Source organism: Astatotilapia calliptera, chromosome 3 (assembly GCF_900246225.1).
Source record: "Astatotilapia calliptera chromosome 3, fAstCal1.2, whole genome shotgun sequence".
Taxonomy (NCBI): Eukaryota; Metazoa; Chordata; class Actinopteri; order Cichliformes; family Cichlidae; genus Astatotilapia; species Astatotilapia calliptera.
In genome coordinates, this window is record NC_039304.1 from 3,326,212 (window position 1) to 3,348,278 (window position 22,067).

At 44.1% G+C, this 22,067-nt stretch overlaps 1 protein-coding gene across 27 annotated transcripts in view; it reads right to left on the reverse strand.

The window, feature by feature from the left end:
* Positions 1 to 22,067, reverse strand: part of ank2b (ankyrin 2b, neuronal) — a 154,564-nt gene that overhangs the window by 67,591 nt on the left and 64,906 nt on the right. The window contains exon 1 of one of the 27 annotated variants that reach the window (XM_026159488.1): positions 20,411 to 20,901. The exons of 24 other annotated variants lie outside the window; for them this stretch is intronic. In XM_026159488.1, the coding sequence (XP_026015273.1) occupies positions 20,411 to 20,539 (129 nt within the window). In that variant the 5' untranslated portion in view covers positions 20,540 to 20,901. Of the gene's footprint in view, positions 1 to 2,097; positions 2,320 to 20,410; positions 20,902 to 22,067 lie in introns of those variants that run through there. 2 more of the 27 variants (XM_026159516.1, XM_026159480.1) reach the window with 2 other exon arrangements.

Below are 22,067 nucleotides of genomic sequence, written 5' to 3' on the forward strand. Positions count from 1 at the left end.
CTCGCTAACTCATCCTGTTCTCTTAGAAACGTTATTTGTGGTGATTCCTTCAAACTGTGGCTGCACAGCTCGTTTTCCAAGCCCTGCTGATTCACTTTGGACCCTAAAACTAAATGGCAACTGAAAACTAGACATTTTTACTACTCTTTAAAAATCCAATAACGAGTTTGGCCTTCATGTGTGAGAACTGATTATGTTAACACTAAAGTTAGGCACTGACAAATAAAACTGTCATGAAACGCTGTGTGGCAGGCAGGGATTGGACCCAAACGCAAACTCACGGGGACAGAACTTGAACTCAAAAGCACAGCTTTATTGCTGGAAAACAGAACACAAGCAATACAAAACTAAACTGGGAAAAGCTAATTATAACACATACCAGAAGACACGGGGAGAATCACACACAGCAAGAGGGACAACACGACACTGACTCAGAGAAACACAGGGTTTAAATACACTGGGGAGTAACAAGGGGAATGAGACACAGAAGGAGGGCACAGCTGGGAGAAATCAGGACTGACGAGACAAGCAAAGCAGGACACATTCACATAAGACACGGACCTTCAAAGTAAAACAGGAAGTATGACACAGAGACGCGAACTTGACACAGTGGAGACAGCAACTAAGAAACAAATTCTATTTCTAGCTGGATGGAACAACAGTATCTGTGTTTATTAGCAACTGCACCTCACCCTGGTGCCGCTCTGTTTGTGCCGCTGACACAACAACACCTGGTGGTGGTCGAGTTGGCACGAACGGACCGGCATTACATCCTGACACAGTCATCAGTCTGATGTTTCATCACTATCATGATTAATGGTGGCTGAACTGAACACGACTGTTTCCAGCCAATCAAATCTTTGCCTACACGTGTTAACATCCGGATCACCAATGCAGGACCTGGAGCATAAACCGCTCTCTGTTAAAGCAGCAGGAGGACGTGGTAGGACCTTTCAAGCACTGGACTGCAACATGGCAGAGTAAGAGGAGGCCAAAGTTCACAGGTCGAGACACCGAGCTGTCCACGTCTAAAAACAGGACGTGTGTCACAGACACAGGAAAACACATTTATGAGACAAACAGAAAGTAGAGAGCAGCGTCGAAGCCAAACAAACCAAAACAAGGCCCTCAAAGATGCTAAAAGCCTGCAGAGTGGAGGTGTTGACTGGATAGATTCATTATGATTTCCATGGTGGAAAGAGTGTCCGTCTCCTTCAGGTGTGGACGAACAGCTGAGTGGTGTTCAGTTGAGTTGGCGCCTGCAGCTGTTTGAGAAACTGACCAGAATTTGCCAAATAAATATAAAAATGACCAAAATGGTTCCACACGAGCATAAAGTTGCTGCTGTAGTTCTGTCAGACAAATATTCCTTTGCTCTGCGACAAACCTGAGGAAAACCAAACCCTCGACCCACACTGAGCAGGACCAGTGGGAATGTTCCACTTGTGCTCCTGGAGGAAAGGGTCAGTGTAAGGTCATACCGGAGTGATGACCTGAATCATAACATGAAACCTATATATCAGAACAGCAGGAGGATCGACAGGGGTGAAAATATTAGGAACCGTGTGTTTATAGCAACTCAGCTGATCTCAGTCTGAGGGTTTAGCTTTCAAACAAAGAGCTCCGAGGACTTGTGTAGTCACCTACTCACAGCTGAGCCTTTGATGATTCGATCCAAACTTCCACTGTCAGCAAACACATTAGGAACCAGAGCGCATCCATGTTTCCACCTCTGTGTTAGAGCGCTGCAAAGCCCTTTGAGACGCACTTACTGCACGAGTCACTCAATGAAGACACAAACAAACTGTTTCACTGACACAGCAAACGTTCACGCACTAAAACTGACCCCAGACTGAAGAAGTGATATTTTCTGGTCTTGTGTTCCCAACAGCTGCTGAAGTGATTACATTGCTTTTCAAATGAGATACATGAGCCCACATGCTGCTGTGCCGGGACACTTTATGAACACAAATGTCACACTGGCCTTTGAAGAGAGCACAAACCATGTGCACACCAACAGAGACACATATCTGTCCATATCTGTTTACATCCAACTCAAAGGCAAACACAGAGTGTGCTTTGAATGTGAGCTCTTACCAGGATCAGAGGACGCTGCACAGGAAAGTGCTCCATGCAGTAGAAGTCTGGCAAAGCATTCAGGTCCAGGTGAGCCGGGCTCCCAGCCGTCCTCAGGCCCTTGTCTGAGCCGCACACCTTACACACGGCTGTGTTGCCCATGGTTCAACTTATATAAGTGTCTTTCATCAGAATGTAAAGGACTCTAAGTGAGTTAATCACTTTGATAATCCCCTCCCCGTCCCTCCTCCCCCTCCCCTAAAAGCTTACAGGCTACCATACAGCAGGGACGAGGTCCTGTCCTGGTTGCACCACTTGACTGGACGCCTGTAAGTGCAGGCAGCAGAGAGCTACTGTTTCCTCATTAAAGCATCCAACTCAATGAGCATTGACTAACAACCCCTCGTACTCCACCCCCTCCAACCCGGCTATTTTTACACCCACCAGCCCAGCTATGCATGACGAGGGAGGAGAGGGTGGTGGTGATTGGGTGGCATGCTAAACAAGGCAGGACCACCGCAGACACAGCAAGCATTGTGAGGCAAACATGGGCCTAATTTCTGTTAATATATACATTTGTTTTCCTCTAAAAGTGATGAAAACGTCTGCAGCTTCCACTTGACTGTGTTTGGAAAGAGCCTAAAACAACAACAACATGTTAACGTGGCGTCACGAGAGCGTCCGAGCTCCGGTGTGCTCCACGAGAGCTACAGGTGTTTATCAGGTGTTCATATTAACTGCTCCTGTGAGCCAGTGTCACTCCTGCTGTCATACACAGATTCTTCTTTGGACATTGTGAGGCATCAAAGAAGCTCCGCCCACTATTCTCTATCACTACATAACAGCGCACAATCAGTTTCAAGGCCATAGTTAGACTGGTTGTGTTGCAGCACAGCCTGATGTGACCTTCTCCTACATACCACCATCATAGTGCAAATGAAACTTTTCCGGTGCATGCTGGGTGGACATGCGCTAAAGTGCTGTCCTGGATCAAAAACTGTTGAGGGCAGCACACTGACCGTTTGTCACTGCTCAGATCGTCGGCCCAGAACACTGTAGTCAGATTAAACCCACACAAACAGAAGCTAAAGCTCACACGAGGGATTTTTACACTCGTCCCTCCCTCTCGGCGACTTTTCTGTGGCACCGTGGTCTCCAACCTTTACTTCAATCACTGTTTAATGGAAGCAGACGCAGTATTGTCCTAATACAGGTCTATGTCAGCCTGTAGCCCAGAGCAGGGACGTATTGATCCTGATGGACTGAATGCAAATTAAAAGCCACACAGACCTTTTCATGGCAGCACAATTAACGGTGTGCTGTCTAACAGAAGCTTCAGACGTGGCCGTGTTGTGTTCTCCGTGTGCATATGTGTGTCCTTGTGTGGGACATCAGGGAGGTAAATGTCTCATTCTCTTTGCACTCCTCTAAGTCACGACTCACACAATAATCTCACTGTTAAACAGATCAGCTAAACCATTTGGTGGAATATGTTAGCGTAGGGAGAAAGACCTCTCATTGTGGAGAGCCAGTGCAAGCCCATGAGAAGGAGCTCTGGGGTTTTCTATGAATGAACGATTAGAAAGTGACTAGAAAGAAATCATTTAAATGAATGGTGAGGAACACGGTCAGTGAAGTGGATCCTTCAAAAAGTGAAAACCAGTCCAATCTGAGCAATTTGGAGCATATCCAGGAAATCCAGTACTATGAGGGACAAACATATTTTCCTGCTGCTTCACACTCGTCACCAAGTATTTCGATGAGCGGCCTTTGAAGAGTTAAGTTCATAAAAAACTGACGAAGCTATATATTATTAGCTACACCTGGGCAATGGAAGAACTGTGATATTTATCAGCACAAGGCCTTTAATTACCGGAGTAACAAAGAGTAAGTCAGAAACCATCTGTGGACCCGAGCACACTCGTGGAAGTGGAAAATGAATCCTGGCCTTATTGAAACATCTGCAGTTAGATCCAAAACACTTCTCAGTTTCACTTCTCCTACTTGTAACTTACTTAATGAGGGTATTTTTTGTTTTACTGTCATTTATTCGTTTAGGAGGACAAAAAATGACTACGTGGGTAACTACGCAGGAAAGTCACTACTTTTCTTTATCTCTAAGGACTGCAGAATCCCCCACCCCCAGTCTCACACACACTCATACCCCATTAGTGGGCTGGTAATCCAATGGGCAGGGCAGGCACAAACATTTTTAATCTGCCATCCGCCATATGGCTCACTATCTGTGGGAGGGAGGGGGACAGGGAGTAAAGCCACTTGTACTACTTTATGTTACTGCAGTGGGGAAAGATGTAATCTAGATGCTTCTGTGTGTACGTGAAACACAGCAAGTAGCTGAAGGAACACTTGGTCTGCACAAAGTGTAGCCAGTAAAAATCCCCACACACCCCTCTTTAATCCATCCATACATCCAACCATCCATTCAACCATCCAACCATCCATCCATCCATCCATCCATCCATCCATCCATTCAACCATCCAACCATCCATCCATCCATCCATCCATCCATCCATCCATTCAACCATCCAACCATCCATCCATCCAACCATTCAACCATCCATCCATCCAACCATTCAACCATTCATCCATTCAACCATCCATCCATCCATCCATCCATCCATCCATCCATCCATCCATCCAACCATCCATTCAACCATCCATCCATCCAACCATTCAACCATCCAAACATCCATTCAACCATCCATCCATCCATCCATCCATCCATCCATCCATCCATCCATCCATCCATCCATCCATCCATCCATCCATCCATCCATCCATCCATCCATCCATCCATCCATCCATCCAACCATCCATCCATCCATCCATCCATCCAACCATCCATCCATCCATCCATCCATCCATCCATCCAACCATTCATCCATCCACCCAACCATACATCCAACCATCCATTCATCCATCCACCCAACTATTCATCCAACCATCCATCCATCCATCCAACCATCCATCCATCCATCCATCCATCCATCCATCCATCCAACCATCCATTCATCCATCCACCCAACTATTCATCCAACCATCCATCCATCCATCCAACCATCCATCCATCCAACCATCCATCCATCCATCCATCCATCCATCCATCCATCCATCCATCCATCCATCCAACCATCCATCCAACCATCCATCCATCCATCCATCCATCCAACCATCCATCCATCCATCCATCCATCCATCCAACCATTCATCCATCCACCCAACCATACATCCAACCATCCATTCATCCATCCACCCAACTATTCATCCAACCATCCATCCATCCATCCATCCATCCATCCAACCATCCATCCATTCATTCATCCATCCATCCATCCATCCATCCAACCATCCATCCATTCAACCATCCATCCATCCATCCATCCATCCATCCATCCATTCAACCATCCATCCATCCATCCATCCAACCATCCAACCATTCATCCATCCACCCAACCATCCATCCATCCATCCAACCATCCATCTATCCATCCATTCACCCATCCATCCATCCATACACCCATCCATCCAACCATCCATACATCCATCCATCCATCCAACCAGGGAGAGATGCAACGTCCGGGCAAGAGGTGGATTTACAACCAGGGCTGCCTCTATGATAACAGTGGAAACCACCAAACTGGTCTCAGGTAGAACCAGCATCAGGTATCATCAGTCCGTTGACAAATGAAAACCAACACAAGAGACCCAGCAGCTTAATGTTAGCTCATAAATGAACTGCCGTGCAAAAGCCCATACAGTCTAACAGACGAACGTGATGCAGTATAGGGTGCAGACAGGTACTGAAGCACAGATCTGGGATTAAATATTGAACATATTCAGCTTGTTTCCATCAGTGATAAACAGATCTCAGTTAGAGGTGTGGACGACATTGTGTGTCCATAAAAACAAGCTACACAACTGCTTTCGAAATAAACTATGAACTATAGACACAGGAGGGTTGTGTTGCTATGGAAACAAAGATGTAGATAAGGTTTATGCTTAGATTTTGCTTCAAAATGAGAAACCTGCAGAAAGTCTTCTGCAGTGTCAGACCTTAGTAACACTGACAGATATGGATGTCTCCTTTACCAAAGACGAGTCTGACAGGCTGGACCGACATCTGAATGAAACACAGGTGTCACAGCCGATGGAAGCCAGCTTGGTTTACCTACTAATTCCCATCATCTATCAAAATAATGCTGATGGGAAATGTGTTTACCTCCAGATGGTTTGTAGTGTGTGACAAATGTGAGATTTATTTCAGTTGAAGAAGTGGGCCACTGCTGATTCAAATATAAAGTGAGTTCCTGTGAGAGGACACCGTTGAATGACTTTTGACAGTGTGGATGATACTGGTTTCCTTGGCAACTGCAAGTACAAAGCAAAGCGAGGACCAAATTTCCTCCAGCGTAAGCAGCCTTTTAGAGTTAATAGGAAAGTCAGTATAAACTGACATGCAGTGACAACATGAACAAAACAAACAAGTGTTGTTTTATGATACGCTGGAAGAAAACACCAGTGACCCTGAACCTAAAGTAGATCGAGGCCTTGGTCCTGGAGGTGCTGCTGTCACTGTCTGGTCACAACGAGGTGGTTTTATGGCCAGATGTTGTAGTATTAAGCACTGGGCATATTCCTGCAACATCTGTAAAGCCCGTCTGTCCAATCAGGAGTCAGTGTTGGGGAATTCCCGCTGGGTAACAAGAGGACTCAAAAAAGCAGCTCAGACTGTTAATGTTACTGTACGTGCCATATGTCACATTTAGCCAGTAATAATTATACACGCTCTTGTATTATTACTATTTTCATATAACACTGTACTCTGACTTCTGTCTTATATCTTACGTTCTGCTACAACCTTTTAATATTACCTTTGCACAAGTACGTCTCCTAATATTTCAAATATAAATATTTCAAAGATGTGTAAAAAATCGACAACTACAGCACCTCAAACTAAACACAGATGTCGTCACAGCTGTCGTCTAATGGATGCCCACTTTCTCACATACAAACACACAGGATTCAAACGTCTCGCCCTGGTTCCTGTGGATCACCTCTGGCGCTCCCAGCCTGTTAAACATCCCCTCCATGTGTTTACAATGGTCTTGGTGTCTACTGGTCTGGCAGGCTGTACATCTCTGGGTGCAATACTGTATATCTGTGAGGACATAGTGGTTTCTTCTCTCTGTGCGACCTGAACCTCAACCCACCCAGTATCTGAGTGGTGCCTCTACTCTTTGCATCCACAGCAACCAGCCCCTGATTGGATGGTTGCTTTTCCAAATGTGCCACAGCGTGTGTCAGGCTGCGATCCGTCTCCTTCCCGACTCTCCTTCCTCTCAGCAGCTCAGCTGAACATGATCCACATGCACGCTGCAGTGTAAGAGTACCTCTGCTTTAAGTAAGTGGCAGTTCTGACACAATAACATTAGAGTTCACTTGTAGTCCAGTCCAGTACAATGTATGTTCACAATGCAAAAGAGAATAGAAACACATTATGTATGATGATAAAGTGCTGCACAATCAGAAAGCAGAGACACCCACACTCACACTAATATATATCCACTTGTATTTGTCAGTGCTGCCGCCTGGCCTGGATCCAGACGGGGGGAGGATTACCTCAGTGGGTTTTGACCCTAGCTCTGTTTACTTAAATATGTGTGAGTACAATTTCATTTCAGCCAGGCATCTCAAAAAAAGCAAAACAGAGAGGAAAATGTTATCGGAGGGAAGGTGAGCTTGCCTAAAATAACAGGCCAAACGCCCACAGCGCTGTTTAAGAGATGAGAAGGAAATGTGTTTGGTGAGGGAAAGAATCTGATGGAGATGCAAAGACAACACCCAGCCTCCAGCTAGTAACACTAATATAACATCTATTGGCACCTCATTGCTTTGTCTGGGGTCCACGTCCTCTAGTTTTTACTTCTTAGTCCTGACAGTGAATTCAAATTATCGCTCAGCTCAGCCGTGACAGAAAAACTCCCACTGCACTGCAGAAAAAGGTGCTAATGTTGAACACAGAGTAATGTTCAGCTAGCATTATTTCTTACGTCTGTAAAGTACTCTGAGTTCTACAAATCAGCTTTCTCATCATCTGGCTCGACAGAGCATCAGAGGGCTGACTTCTACGTCTCCTCCCCGATGTTAAACACAGACTCTCAAAATACAATGAAACAGCACAAACTTCATGGTAAATGTGCAAACAACCATCCCCTGATCACTGCCACACTTCACATCTATAATGATTGTATATCATACAAACACATTTGTGCTTCTAACCCACTTCCTCCTGTGGTGGTCTGTGGTGGACTGTGGTCTGTGGTGGTCTGTGGTGGTCTGTGGTGGTCTGTGGACTGTTGTGGTCTGTGGTGGTGGGTACAGCCAAAGATGATGTAAACATCACTGAGCAGATTCTGAGAAGTGCGACTGCATCATTAAGGACTTCCTGTTGACTCCCGTGAGACGATATGGTGGCAGACAGCTTCGGTCTCAGGGCTGAGCTTCTTTGGGGGATCTTTCCTCCTTGCATAACTAAAGCAAACTAACATCTGCTGTACTCTGGCAAGCTTCCGACTTTGGACCACATCACTGTGACAACACAGCCTGATGTCAGGTTGACCCTTTCATGATTATTTGCCCAGGTCAGGACAATCAGATTTACTCATGAGTACAAACTGCTTTTAATGTGTCCTGTGTCTATTTCTACTGTGTTACTAACCACTGTGTGTCACTGCACGTCCAGAGGAGACCCTGCCACTGATTCCTACAGTGGATTCTCCTGGTTACCATGGTGACAGGATTGGCATCTTTCATGAGCACCCCATAATACCACAGCAACCAGATTATAATGCTCTAATCTAGGATATTAGTAGTCCCAGTTCAGCATCAAACAGCAGTGCTTACTCAACATCCATGTACACTGGGTCAGTACTGGAGCGTCTATACTGGAGCGAGTGGTAATAAAGCTGCATTTTCTTGTTCTGTTTACCAAAGCACCAAAACACCAAACATTTTACTATATCGATTACAGACACTTGACTGGGACAACCAATCAAATGTAACCTTTACTAAAGAGATCAGCTGGGAAAAGAATAATATCAAACCAACTGATTATTAAAAGACCGGCTGTGAAGATGATTACAGTAAAATATCAGAAATGCAGCAGCATACAGTCAGCATGAACACAGAGTGATGCATATAGATGTAGAGCTGGCTGGAGGGGGGTGACAGATTAACATCAAACAGCTCTCCCTAAACCCCATCAGTTGGGCAGCTGTGGATTGAGATTAAACATAGGAATAGGAGAGTGGCTTCAAACAATGCAACTCTCTGATGGAGGTGAGAGAGTCGGAGGAACATCCAAACCAGTACAGCCAGACTGTGCTGTGGATTTACTGCAAATGAGAAGTATATGAAAAGCAATGAAGTCTCTCTAACGTTGTTTTATTTGGGATGTCATCTGGGCTGTAATCAGGAACATTATGTGTTTTATCATTATGTGTTTAACTGCATAATAATCGGTTAATTTGGTCATGTTTAACATTCAGGAAGATTAACTAAGTTTACAGACTCATGAAAGACATTTGAAGCATCTATTCAAAGCCTGCCAGCACGCTGCTGAGTGCCAAATCAATTTCCAAGAGAGCCATTGAGTATCAGCCAATATTAGCTTTTTGGCAATCTTCTGGTATTAGAATTTATAATGCCTGATAAATTCAAATTTAAAAGTAAAGAAGAGAAAAGAGAAGCACCTGTCAGCCATGTTTTGGGTGTTAATGTTGGCGAAACGTGGTTGGAACAAGACGGAGCCGAGTAGACACCTACACATCACAAATGTTGGGAAAGTCTATTTATACTCCCCGGCTTAAAGGAAAAAACACTGATTTTTAAATCACCAACCATCAAAATGAGTACTCCTAAAAACCCTCTATTAGTCAGGATCTGATCTCTAAGAATGATTTTGTTTGTTGATCAACACAAATAGTTCTTTTGTCCGTTTGACTCCATGACATCCTTGCACCACTGTGTACTATTGTAGGGTCTCCGTTATTGTAGGGTCTCAGTTATTGTAGGGTCTCAGTTATTGTAGGGTCTCCGTTATTGCAGGGCCTCCGTTATTGCAGGGTCTCCGTTATTGTAGGGTCTCCGTTATTGCAGGGTCTCAGTTATTGTAGGGTCTCAGTTATTGTAGGGTCTCCGTTATTGTAGGGTCTCCGTTATTGCAGGGTCTCCGTTATTGTAGGGTCTCAGTTATTGTAGGGTCTCCGTTATTGTAGGGTCTCCGTTATTGCAGGGCCTCCGTTATTGTAGGGTCTCAGTTATTGTAGGGTCTCCGTTATTGTAGGGTCTCCGTTATTGCAGGGCCTCCGTTATTGTAGGGTCTCTGTTATTGTAGGGTCTCAGTTATTGTAGGGTCTCCGTTATTGTAGGGTCTCCGTTATTGTAGGGTCTCCGTTATTGTAGGGTCTCAGTTATTGTAGGGTGTCAGTTATTGTAGGGTCTCCGTTATTGTAGGGTCTCTGTTATTGTAGGGTCTCCGTTATTGTAGGGTCTCAGTTATTGTAGGGTCTCCGTTATTGCAGGGTCTCCGTTATTGTAGGGTCTCCGTTATTGTAGGGTCTCAGTTATTGTAGGGTGTCAGTTATTGTAGGGTCTCCGTTATTGTAGGGTCTCTGTTATTGTAGGGTCTCCGTTATTGTAGGGTCTCCGTTATTGTAGGGTCTCAGTTATTGTAGGGTCTCCGTTATTGTAGGGTCTCTGTTATTGTAGGGTCTCCGTTATTGTAGGGTCTCCGTTATTGTAGGGTCTCTGTTATTGTAGGGTCTCCGTTATTGTAGGGTCTCCGTTATTGCAGGGCCTCCGTTATTGTAGGGTCTCCGTTATTGTAGGGTCTCCGTTATTGTAGGGTCTCCGTTATTGTAGGGTCTCCGTTATTGTAGGGTCTCCGTTATTGCAGGGTCTCCGTTATTGTAGGGTCTCTGTTATTGTAGGGTCTCAGTTATTGTAGGGTCTCCGTTACTGTAGAGTCTCCGTTATTGTAGGGTCTCCGTTATTGTAGGGTCTCCGTTATTGTAGGGTCTCTGTTATTGTAGGGTCTCCGTTATTGTAGGGTCTCCGTTATTGTAGGTTCTCAGTTATTGTAGGGTGTCAGTTATTGTAGGGTCTCCGTTATTGTAGGGTCTCTGTTATTGTAGGGTCTCCGTTATTGTAGGGTCTCAGTTATTGTAAGGTCTCCGTTATTGCAGGGCCTCCTTTATTGTAGGGTGTCAGTTATTGTAGGGTCTCCGTTATTGTAGGGTCTCTGTTATTGTAGGGTCTCCGTTATTGTAGGGTCTCAGTTATTGTAGGGTCTCCGTTATTGTAGGGTCTCAGTTATTGTAGGGTCTCCGTTATTGCAGGGCCTCCGTTATTGTAGGGTCTCAGTTAATGTAGGGTCTCCGTTATTGTAGGGTCTCCGTTAATGTAGGGTCTCCGTTATGTGTAGGGTCTCCGTTATTGTAGGGTCTCCGTTATTGCAGGGACTCCGTTATTGTAGGGTCTCAGTTATTGTAGGGTCTCCGTTATTGTAGGGTCTCAGTTATTGTAGGGTCTCAGTTATTGCAGGGTCTCCGTTATTGCAGGGTCTCAGTTATTGTAGGGTCTCAGTTATTGTAGGGTCTCCGTTATTGCAGGGTCTCCGTTATTGTAGGGTCTCAGTTATTGTAGGGTCTCCGTTATTGTAGGGTCTCCGTTATTGTAGGGTCTCCGTTATTGTAGGGTCTCAGTTATTGCAGGGTCTCCGTTATTGCAGGGTCTCAGTTATTGTAGGGTCTCAGTTATTGTAGGGTCTCAGTTATTGTAGGGTCTCTGTTATTGCAGGGTCTCCGTTATTGCAGGGACTCCGTTATTGCAGGGTCTCAGTTATTGTAGGATCTCAGTTATTGCAGGGTCTCCGTTATTGCAGGGTCTCAGTTATTGTAGGGTCTCCGTTATTGCAGGGCCTCCGTTATTGCAGGGACTCCGTTATTGCAGGGTCTCAGTTATTGTAGGGTCTCAGTTATTGCAGGGTCTCCGTTACTGCAGGGTCTCTGTTATTGTAGGGTCTCAGTTATTGTAGGGTCTCAGTTATTGTAGGGTCTCAGTTATTGCAGGGTCTCCGTTACTGCAGGGTCTCAGTTATTGTAGGGTCTCAGTTATTGTAGGGTCTCTGTTATTGCAGGGCCTCCGTTATTGCAGGGACTCCGTTATTGCAGGGACTCCGTTATTGCAGGGTCTCAGTTATTGTAGGGTCTCAGTTATTGCAGGGTCTCCGTTATTGCAGGGTCTCCGTTATTGTAGGGTCTCAGTTATTGCAGGGTCTCCGTTATTGCAGGGACTCCGTTATTGCAGGGACTCCGTTATTGCAGGGTCTCAGTTATTGTAGGGTCTCAGTTATTGTAGGGTCTCTGTTATTGTAGGGTCTCAGTTATTGCAGGGTCTCCGTTACTGCAGGGTCTCAGTTATTGTAGGGTGTCAGTTATTGTAGGGTCTCTGTTATTGCAGGTACTCCGTTATTGTAGGGTCTCAGTTATTGCAGGGTCTCAGTTATTGCAGGGTCTCCGTTACTGCAGGGTCTCCGTTATTGTAGGGTCTCAGTTATTGTAGGGTCTCCATTATTGCAGGGTCTCCGTTTTTGTAGGGTCTCCGTTATTGCAGGTACTCCGTTATTGTAGGGTCTCAGTTATTGCAGGGTCTCCGTTATTGTAGGGTCTCCGTTACTGCAGGGTCTCCGTTATTGTAGGGTCTCAGTTATTGTAGGGTCTCCATTATTGCAGTGTCTCCGTTTTTGTAGGGTCTCCGTTATTGCAGGTACTCCGTTATTGTAGGGTCTCCGTTATTGTAGGGTCTCCGTTATTGCAGGGTCTCAGTTATTGTAGGGTCTCAGTTATTGCAGGGTCTCCATTATTGTAGGGTCTTTGCCTTACAATATAAACTGTTGTTGTGATTTGGCACTATATAAATAACACTGAACTGAACGCTCTAGACTGACGCTGCTGTATGAGCCAAAGCTTATCTGTCCATTTGATCCATATGTGTTAACAGTACATGTCTATGGGTTAAGTGGAGTCAAGGGTGCTTGAAAAAGCATCAGTCATTTATCAAACTTAGTTGGAGATTATATTTATTTCAAGTGTTTTAAGACATATATACGTGTATATTTGAGTGCGGGCTATTAGGAATTGTTAAACCAATGAAAACAAGCACAGTTCACTGCATGAAATAGCCCTGCCAGTGAACATTTCACATGAATGCTCCTGACAGTTAGTGCTGCCCACATACTAAGGAAAAACCTAGAAAAGTGCATTGAGACAGAGCAGCTACTTGGACAATCACAGGTGTCCTTATGAGTCAGACATCTATAAAGTCCAGGTTATACATGCAGTACAAAGCTCAAGCTCACCGGCCAGTGTTTGTCTCTCTAAAACATCCCTGATAATAAATCCTCTCTGTGTATCACGCTTATATTTATGTCTGATTTATCAACCATATTTCAAACCTCATGACATGAAAGCTCTAAATGACGTTCCAGCTGAATTGCTTTTACTTAACAACTAATACCTTGAAAACGCTAAGACTGAAATGCTCAAAACCAAATGGCCATAAAAATAACCATGACGAGAAGGGCGAATGGATTACTGCTGCAAACAGGGCCCTACTGTGGATTACACCATCAATATCCTGCAATGTTTTAGAGACAGAGGCAGAAAGACCGAGGGGGAAGATTTAGGGGGGACTTATGTCATTGTTCAAATTCATTTCAGTTAGTCTCTGGCAGGAGATTCTTAATAACTCGGCTGGACAAGTCGATCAAGTCATGAAGTTATAAATGTGAGAGCCAAACAAGTTTGTTGATGAGGTTTCAATCACAGAGCTGCACTGTAGTCACCACTCTGTTGGTCGTTAAGCTAAGCTGCACAGCTTTGGATGAAAGATGGCTGCACAATCTATTCATTGCTTCTAGTCTGAATGACTAGAACACGGTTCAAAACTCAGTGAGGTATAATGATGTTGACCTCTCACTGTCATAAATATTCATTAGAAGTCATTGCAGACGTCTAACGATGCTGAAGTTCAAGATTCACGAAATTCAACAATAACCTAGGCTGGCTACAAATGAGGACGTTTAGGTCTGTAAAGAATAATGTCTCATTTAAAGGACATCAAGTGTTGGCCAAAGTGCTGAACAGAGGGACAATATAATCAAATAAAAGAATTAAAATAGATAAGATGAAAAACATTATAAAAACATTGTAAGACATCCATATATATGGAAAAGAGGAGGCATAAGTCTCGGCCTGCCGGGTGGTTTTTCAGGACTTGAAAACATTATTATTTGCAATCTAAAATTAGTGGATTACTGTGAATATATATGGAAGAAGTTGTGCTCCACCATACCTCCAATTCTTGGATGAGGACTTTTTGCTGTTTACTGCTAAATGTTTGCTGGATAATTGAAATCCACTTAACACACAAATACACATACATGTCACAGCTGGCGTGTTTGTGGTGCAAAGCTAAGCGCAGACACAGAATTTAGGTGAAACCAAAAGCGAACAGGGGTGAAAACTAAAACTAACACCTAAACTGGGAAAACTGACAAACAAGACATGGACATGAACGTGACCTGAACACTAGGGCTGAACGATTATGGAAAATAATCTAATTGCGATTTTTTGCCCCAATATTGCGATTGCGATGCGATATGTGATTATTTTTTAAGGTCTTTGTCTTCTGTATTATTAAACAAAGACAAGCAATACATCATATAGTATGGCCAATACTATATTACATTAATTTTAAACTGTTCTTTCCTGGAAGACAGACCTCTGTTATGATGACATGAGGTGATGCATGAATTGATGACTGACATTTTTATTTAACTTCTTCAATCACAACAGTATATTTGAACATACACAATAGTTTATTTTTAGCTTACAAACATCTGAGCATAAAGTGCTGACAAGGAACCCTGGTGTAAACATTAAAATGAAAGTCAGTACAATGTGCAGATTGCAGAAATATACATAAACAAAATCAGTGGCTTTACCACACTCAGTTTTTCAACATCTGTGAACTACTAGACAGTCATTCAATTAAAAAATAATATTAAATAAATAAAACTAATAAATAAAAAATACACACATCTTACTGATCTCTGCAGTCAGTAACATTACACATAAAGTGCAAACATAATAGCAATTGTATAAACACACACACAAACACGCCTTTAAAGTTTAAAGGCGTGAAATTGGACGGTCTAGTTCTGATTAGCGTCACCGCTGTCTCGGTGGAGTTTAATAAACTCGGCCGTCTGCTTCTTGCTATCTAAAATATAACCAGACACTGGTGTAAATTCTCGACTGTCTCATACTTCTGTTTAATAAGTTTTCTGTTTGACGTTTAGTCAGCTGTGTGAAAACCAAGGAGGAACCCACCCGGGGGATTAATAAAGTTTTATTTTATCTAATCTAATAACTTTAATCTCAGCCAAACCGATTTACTCACGAACAAACAAAACACTGAAAAAAGCCCAACAATAACATTTTTAGGTTGTCTAAGTGACTTATATATTACGTTTAACCCGAGCAGCGAAACTCCGCGGTGATCTGAAAATGATGTGCCGGGAGTTGTGCCGTTCTCGGCCGCATCAGTAACCCTCGAGCTCCCGGCTAGCTGTCGAGCTGGTGGGTAGCAGACGCCTCTGAAAACGTCGAAGCACTTTTGCAAATATGGGATATCTTGATAAACCGAGCAGATATTTGATGTTTACACAGCTACTTTCTCGCCTGAAAATATGTTAAACGTTTATTTTGTGACCCAGAAAGATTAGTATGAGTAATTTTAAAACTTAGTAGCGGCCGCCATTGTTGGAAACTGGAGTTTGGCTGGGCCGCGCTATGAATTCTGGGATATGGTAGTAATTTGGACAGCCTTCGGCGCGTCGCTGTGACGTAATCGGTCTACAAATGCGGCCTCAGGAGGATGCAGCCCATGAATTTGGACATGTCCAGAGTATAATCGCAGCCTTTGCGGTTAGAAAATTGCACTTGATCATGTCGCGATATTATCGCAAATGCGATATATCGTTCAGCCCTACTGAACACAATCATGAGATATCTGAAATCTGACGTGACACAGAGGAAGAAAGAGGACTTAAATACACAGAAGGGAATGAGCAAAGTGAAAACACCTGGGAAACACAGCTGACACAAATTAACATGACGCTAGAGGGGAAATGAAACTAAACAAAGACTCAAAGACCTTACAAAATAAGGAGGAAACATGGAGAGACGTAGACATGACAATACGAGTTTGACGATGGAAAATGTAGACATGACAGACTGGGAGGCATTTATTATGCATATTAATGACAGCTCTGCAACATCTGCTATATCTCGCTGACCTCCAGTGCACCACATGAAACAATCACAAACACGCTGTGAGGCCGCCAAGTTCATCTTGACCCGCGGGACAGTCTTTACTATTGACAGAAAGATGTTTGAAGTGTGTGTAAGCAGCATGCTGTGGATATAAAGTCGCTTTTACTGCACTTTGCACATAGCTTTGTTATGTAACTAGGATGCTAGCACAAATGGTAAATGCAAACAGGCTGTTTCTATGCACAAATACAACGATGTATTCAGGGGAAAAATATCTTTTTTTTTCTTTCTTTTTTTTGAGTTGTCTTTGCTTTTTACTGTTTCAAAGTCCACTGTGAAGTGCACTTTTTTTCGGGACTTCGTGTGACCCGCTGGTAATTTTTTAAAAACTTTGCAAGAAAGAAAACTGCGACAAAGGCAAAGAGAACAGCGCTTTAACCGTCCCGTATGGACAGGGGACGGTTAAGGGGAAAAATATCTAATTTTGTGAGCTCGTTGTGCTTCTGAGAGCCACTGACCACCGTTAACTGTTAAAGCCAATTTTACAGCAGCATGCACGTGGCTGTGATGTAAATGTCCTTCGGCGTCTGCTGAACAATCCACCAAACTGAATCTACTAATCACTTTTAGGTGTGTGTCCGTGTGTGTGCTGGGAATGAAAGACAGGGCCTGTCAGTAATCCCATGTGATAATCTCCCTTGAACTTGGGTCAATAATGACAGCAGTGAAGGGTGGAGGGGATAGAAACACTAAACAACACGGCTCTAGCTTTGGAAGTTGTTATTTTGATGCCAAGTGATAACCTGCTCCAGAAGCATTAGCCGTCACTCGGAGGAATATGAGTGCAGCGTCTTTTCTTTGGTAAGTAGGGATGGGTACCGGTATAAACGGTAGTAACCAGACCGAAAAGCAGCGCACATTTCGGTGCTTTTTTTTCCTGAGCTGTGATACACTTTAGATTCTAGCCAATCATTTTACGTTTCCGAGGATAGTAGGCGGGTCCAGGTACGTACGTTCTTTTAGAGCAGAGCTACAGATTAAAAATGCCCAAGGCGAAGCGGTCAAAAGTCTGGCTGTACTCCACAGCAAAAGATGCAAACTCAGCAGCCTGCAACAAGTGCTTTAAGCTGATACTGTGATACTGTCAAAGGAGGTAACACCTCAAATCTGATGACACACCTGGCGACACATAGCGTTTTTTTTAAAAGCCGAAAAATGCGCCGTATTTGATAGCTTGCTGCGAGACCTCACACCGAGCACATCTACTGTGGTGTGGTGCCTGTTGTCGGACCCGGAGTTTGCAACATCCCCAAGAACCCGAAGAGGAGAGTCCTGGCCCCTAGCCCTGCCAGTGTAGCAGAAATGATGAGGATGATGATGCAGCAGCAGCAGTTCTTCTCTGCATGAGTAGCTTCATGTTGTTCGTGTGTAATTTACGTTGAGTAGGCTAACCACGTTATTACATTAATGCATGTAAGGTGAACTAGCAAACATCATCATAGCTACATGCGGCTGTCTTCTTGTTTGATGGCAGATACTCCCTTCACCCTGGCCAAAAAGGCTAAAATGACCAAAGGAAAAGTGGAAAACAGCTGAACATGAGAGGGTTTTGGACAAAGTTTGTGTTTTTTCCATTGTTTAAGCACTGCTTCCAGCCAAGAGTGATACCATATATGCCCCATAGCTGCAGAAAAGGTTAACATTGTTAACTTTTTACAAAAAACAGTTAAACATGAGAGGTTTTTGGACAAAGTTTGTGTTTTTTCCATTGTTTAAGCACTGCTTCCAGCCAAGAGTGATACCATATATGCCCCATAGCTGCAGAAAAGGCTAACATTGTTATCTTTTTACAAAAAAACAGCTGAACATGAGAGGTTTTTGGACAAAGTTGGTGTTTTTTCCATTGTTTAAGCACTGCTTCCAGCCAAGAGTGATACCATATATGCCCCATAGCTGCAGAAAAGGCTAACACTGTTATCTTTTTACAAAAAAACAGCTGAACATGAGAGGTTTTTGGACAAAGTTGGTGTTTTTTCCATTGTTTAAGCACTGCTTCCAGCTAAGAGTGATACCATATATGCCCCATAGCTGCAGAAAAGGCTAACATTGTTATCTTTTTACAAAAAAACAGCTGAACATGAGAGGTTTTTGGACAAAGTTTGTGTTTTTTCCATTGTTTAAGCACTGCTTCCAGCCAAGAGTGATACCATATATGCCCCATAGCTGCAGAAAAGGCTAACATTGTTATCTTTTTACAAAAAACAGCTGAACATGAGAGGTTTTTGGACAAAGTTTGTGTTTTTTCCATTGTTTAAGCACTGCTTCCAGCCAAGAGTGATACCATATATGCCCCATAGCTGCAGAAAAGGTTAACATTGTTATCTTTTTACAAAAAACAGCTGAACATGAGAGGTTTTTGGACCAGTTTTGTGTTCTCCATTCTTTAAGCACCGGTTTGAGCACCATTTAAGCACCGGCACCGTTTCAAAAGCACCGGTTTGGCACCGGTATCAGATAAAACCTAAACGATACCCATCCCTAGTGGTAAGTCATTGAAATTGTATCCACATAACTATGCAAACGTCCCTTATATTTACTATATGAATCAACCTAAAATCAACATGTGCAGTCAAACTGACCTGTGTCCCATCCATCTCCTGTGTACACAGGCTAGGGTTGCTGGTGGGCTGACACTGGGTATGAGGCAGGGTGCATTTGGACCCAGTAGCATTCTGCTGTGAGTGCTAGCCACTGCACTCCAGCAGTAATAATCACAATCGGTTGTTGTTAAATGTAATAAAGATGATCAACAACCAGATAATCAAATACAACGATTATCTACTTTCTTTTTTACCTGCTCGACCGTGTGAGAGGTGGAACTAAACCGTTGCTTTCTGGGCTCAGGCATCTACTTAGTGCAGTGTGTTAAATGTATCATTGCCAGATGTCAGTAACTTTGAGACTTATTAGAAGTGACGCAGCAGTAGTAACAAAAACCCACATGGTTACTTTGTGTCCGTTCAGTGTTCTTATGTCCTCCACTGCTTCCATGTTACACAACGGTAGCATCGAGCGATCCAAACTGACACCTATCTCTTAATCAATATTCAGTACAGACATGTTTGCAGCAGCCTTTCAAGCTACAACACATCAGTGGTTCATTGTGTTTCAAACATTAAATATCACAGGTTACCATTACGAAGGATTTCACTATTAAGACTCTTTGTTTGCACCAGTGCACAGCGGTCCACTGTGTGCTTGCATGTCGTGTCCTGCTTTGTTAAAAGGTACACCTATTGGAATAACACCAACGTAGGAGCATTTTGTCTCTGCCTGAGAGACTGCAGACAGCATCCCTGAGCAAACACACTGCACAGGAATGCAGCCGACACTGCGTAGGTACATCTACACACAGCAGGGCTATTTATGTGTGTGTGTAACCACACAAGGAGGGGAGGTATAAGGACGCATCAGTGCTGACTGCGTACAATCAGTGGTCACATTACTGACGGCAGATTATCAGCGGAGTCAAGGATGGATTGAGGAGGATCCCTCAGCTGGGTTTAAGCCGAGGCGAGTGACAGCAGCGAGGATCAATTTTCCTCTGAAAGCTGGCTTGTGCTTCGTGTGATTTACGTGTGAGGGTGCAGCACGGGCTCCATGTGTCGTAAAGAAAATGCATCTTTTTAAGAAACACGTGTCCTTGGTGGCAGCACTAAAGACAAGTTGATGATGATGATGAAGGTGAAAATGACAGTTTCAATGGGGAACTTCTGCAGTTCGTGTAAAGATACAGTCTTCTTCAGGGCAACAAGCTGAGATGACACCAGACGATGACAATGAAGCAGAGGGGATGGAGTTAACTGGTTACCGACTGGTCACGCGAGAGCGATAAATGGGTCTAGCCTGGTACCTTGCGCTTGCGTTCAGCCCGTTCCCGGGAGCGCCTTCTCTTCTCTCTGGCTTTCTCCAGAGCCTTCAGATCCGGAGGTTGGTCCATTTCAGACCTGGCCTTCTTAATGTGAGCAGCAGCGTGAGCCATGACTGTCCTCTCACTGTTTGCACACGCAGAAATCTACAGCTCTTAGATCACTCAGTGGTCCTCTCAGAACGCTAGCCTCATTAACAGAAGAGACCCGCCGTCCAACGAAACACCCCCCTCTCCAGGTGACAAAAACGGGAAGAATCCTCCACTGTCTCTCTGCAAACACTGTGAGTGGCACTAGCAAGCCTGCCTCCCTGCTGCCTGGATAACTGCATCTGAGCCCAGGATGGAGAGAGAGGAGGGGCTGCCTGGCACACGCCACCAAGAGGTAAGCTGGAAGACCAATAGAGAAGCCGGGAAGAGGCTGCCCCTCCCTCCACCACTCGGGCTGCAGAGGGAGCAGCAGATTCTCTCATTATACGACCCCCCCTCCCAGTAAACCAGAAGGGGAGGTAAACGCAGGGGGAGGAGCTGGTAACAAGAAATGGGAGGAGATACAGAACACGGAAGTCAGTGTGTGTCCTTTGGAGAAAGAGCAAGGGAGGTACCATTTCAGCAGAGGGGGGGACCTGCCCCTGTCAGCAAATGGTATAGTCTGCTTGAGCAAACACACAGAAAAACAAATGATAAAAATGCAATGCATCCTTTTATACATGTGATGCAATGCAGAGTATTAGCACCACTGACTCATGTGAGGCAGTAATAATAATAATTAATGTTGCAGTACGCACACTTTTCATGTTTAAACGTAAATAATCCTCATTAACACGAAGCATCGCCTCCGTTTCCACCGCGACCTCACCCTTTTTGCTTTTTAACACAATGGCGCCCCCTCATGTTCTGTCCTAACACTGCAGTGAAAAGTGACAGTATGATACTCCACAGACAGTCAAACGTATATTAAAGTTAGAATTAGAGACGACGTGAAACACACGATCTCCTGCCCCCTGTGAAAAGAGTGGCTCCTAACCTGATCAGCATGTTACTCACAATAATTGTATTAGCAGTGGGCATCCAGCAGTGTGGAGGTTCATAGCAGCAGGAAACCTGGAGTAAATCTGCCTGGTTACTAATCTTCTCCAAATCTCCCCCAACAGAGCGGAGGATAATCTGCTGAGGGTCTCATACTGGATACACGCTGCCTCTCCATGCTGAGAATCCTCATCGTCAAATACACAAAAACACACATTCCTCGATGGACTGTGGGAGCTCGTCAGACTCTGACCCTGACAGAGCTGTGACCTCTGACCTCTGTGAGTGTCAGGAGGCGGCAGGTCGGTGACTGCTTCAGAGAAGCCCAGGCTTTGAAGCTGTGCCACAGCCATGTGTGATTATGAACACCAACATGTGCATCTTACAGTGGTTCAGTTGGAGCTTGTTATCTACTGTGTGTTCACATGTGTGCATTTGTGCATTTGTTGCTGCCTTGCTCAGAGGCTCTGGGGCTTTAATTCATCACCGCTGCTAAAACGGAGGAATGACTTTTGAAATCTCATCTTTAAACACGCCTGTATTCACTGAGAGTTGTTTGGTAACAAAGTTATAGTATTAGTTGTTTTGTAAACAGCACTTTGTGGTAATGAAA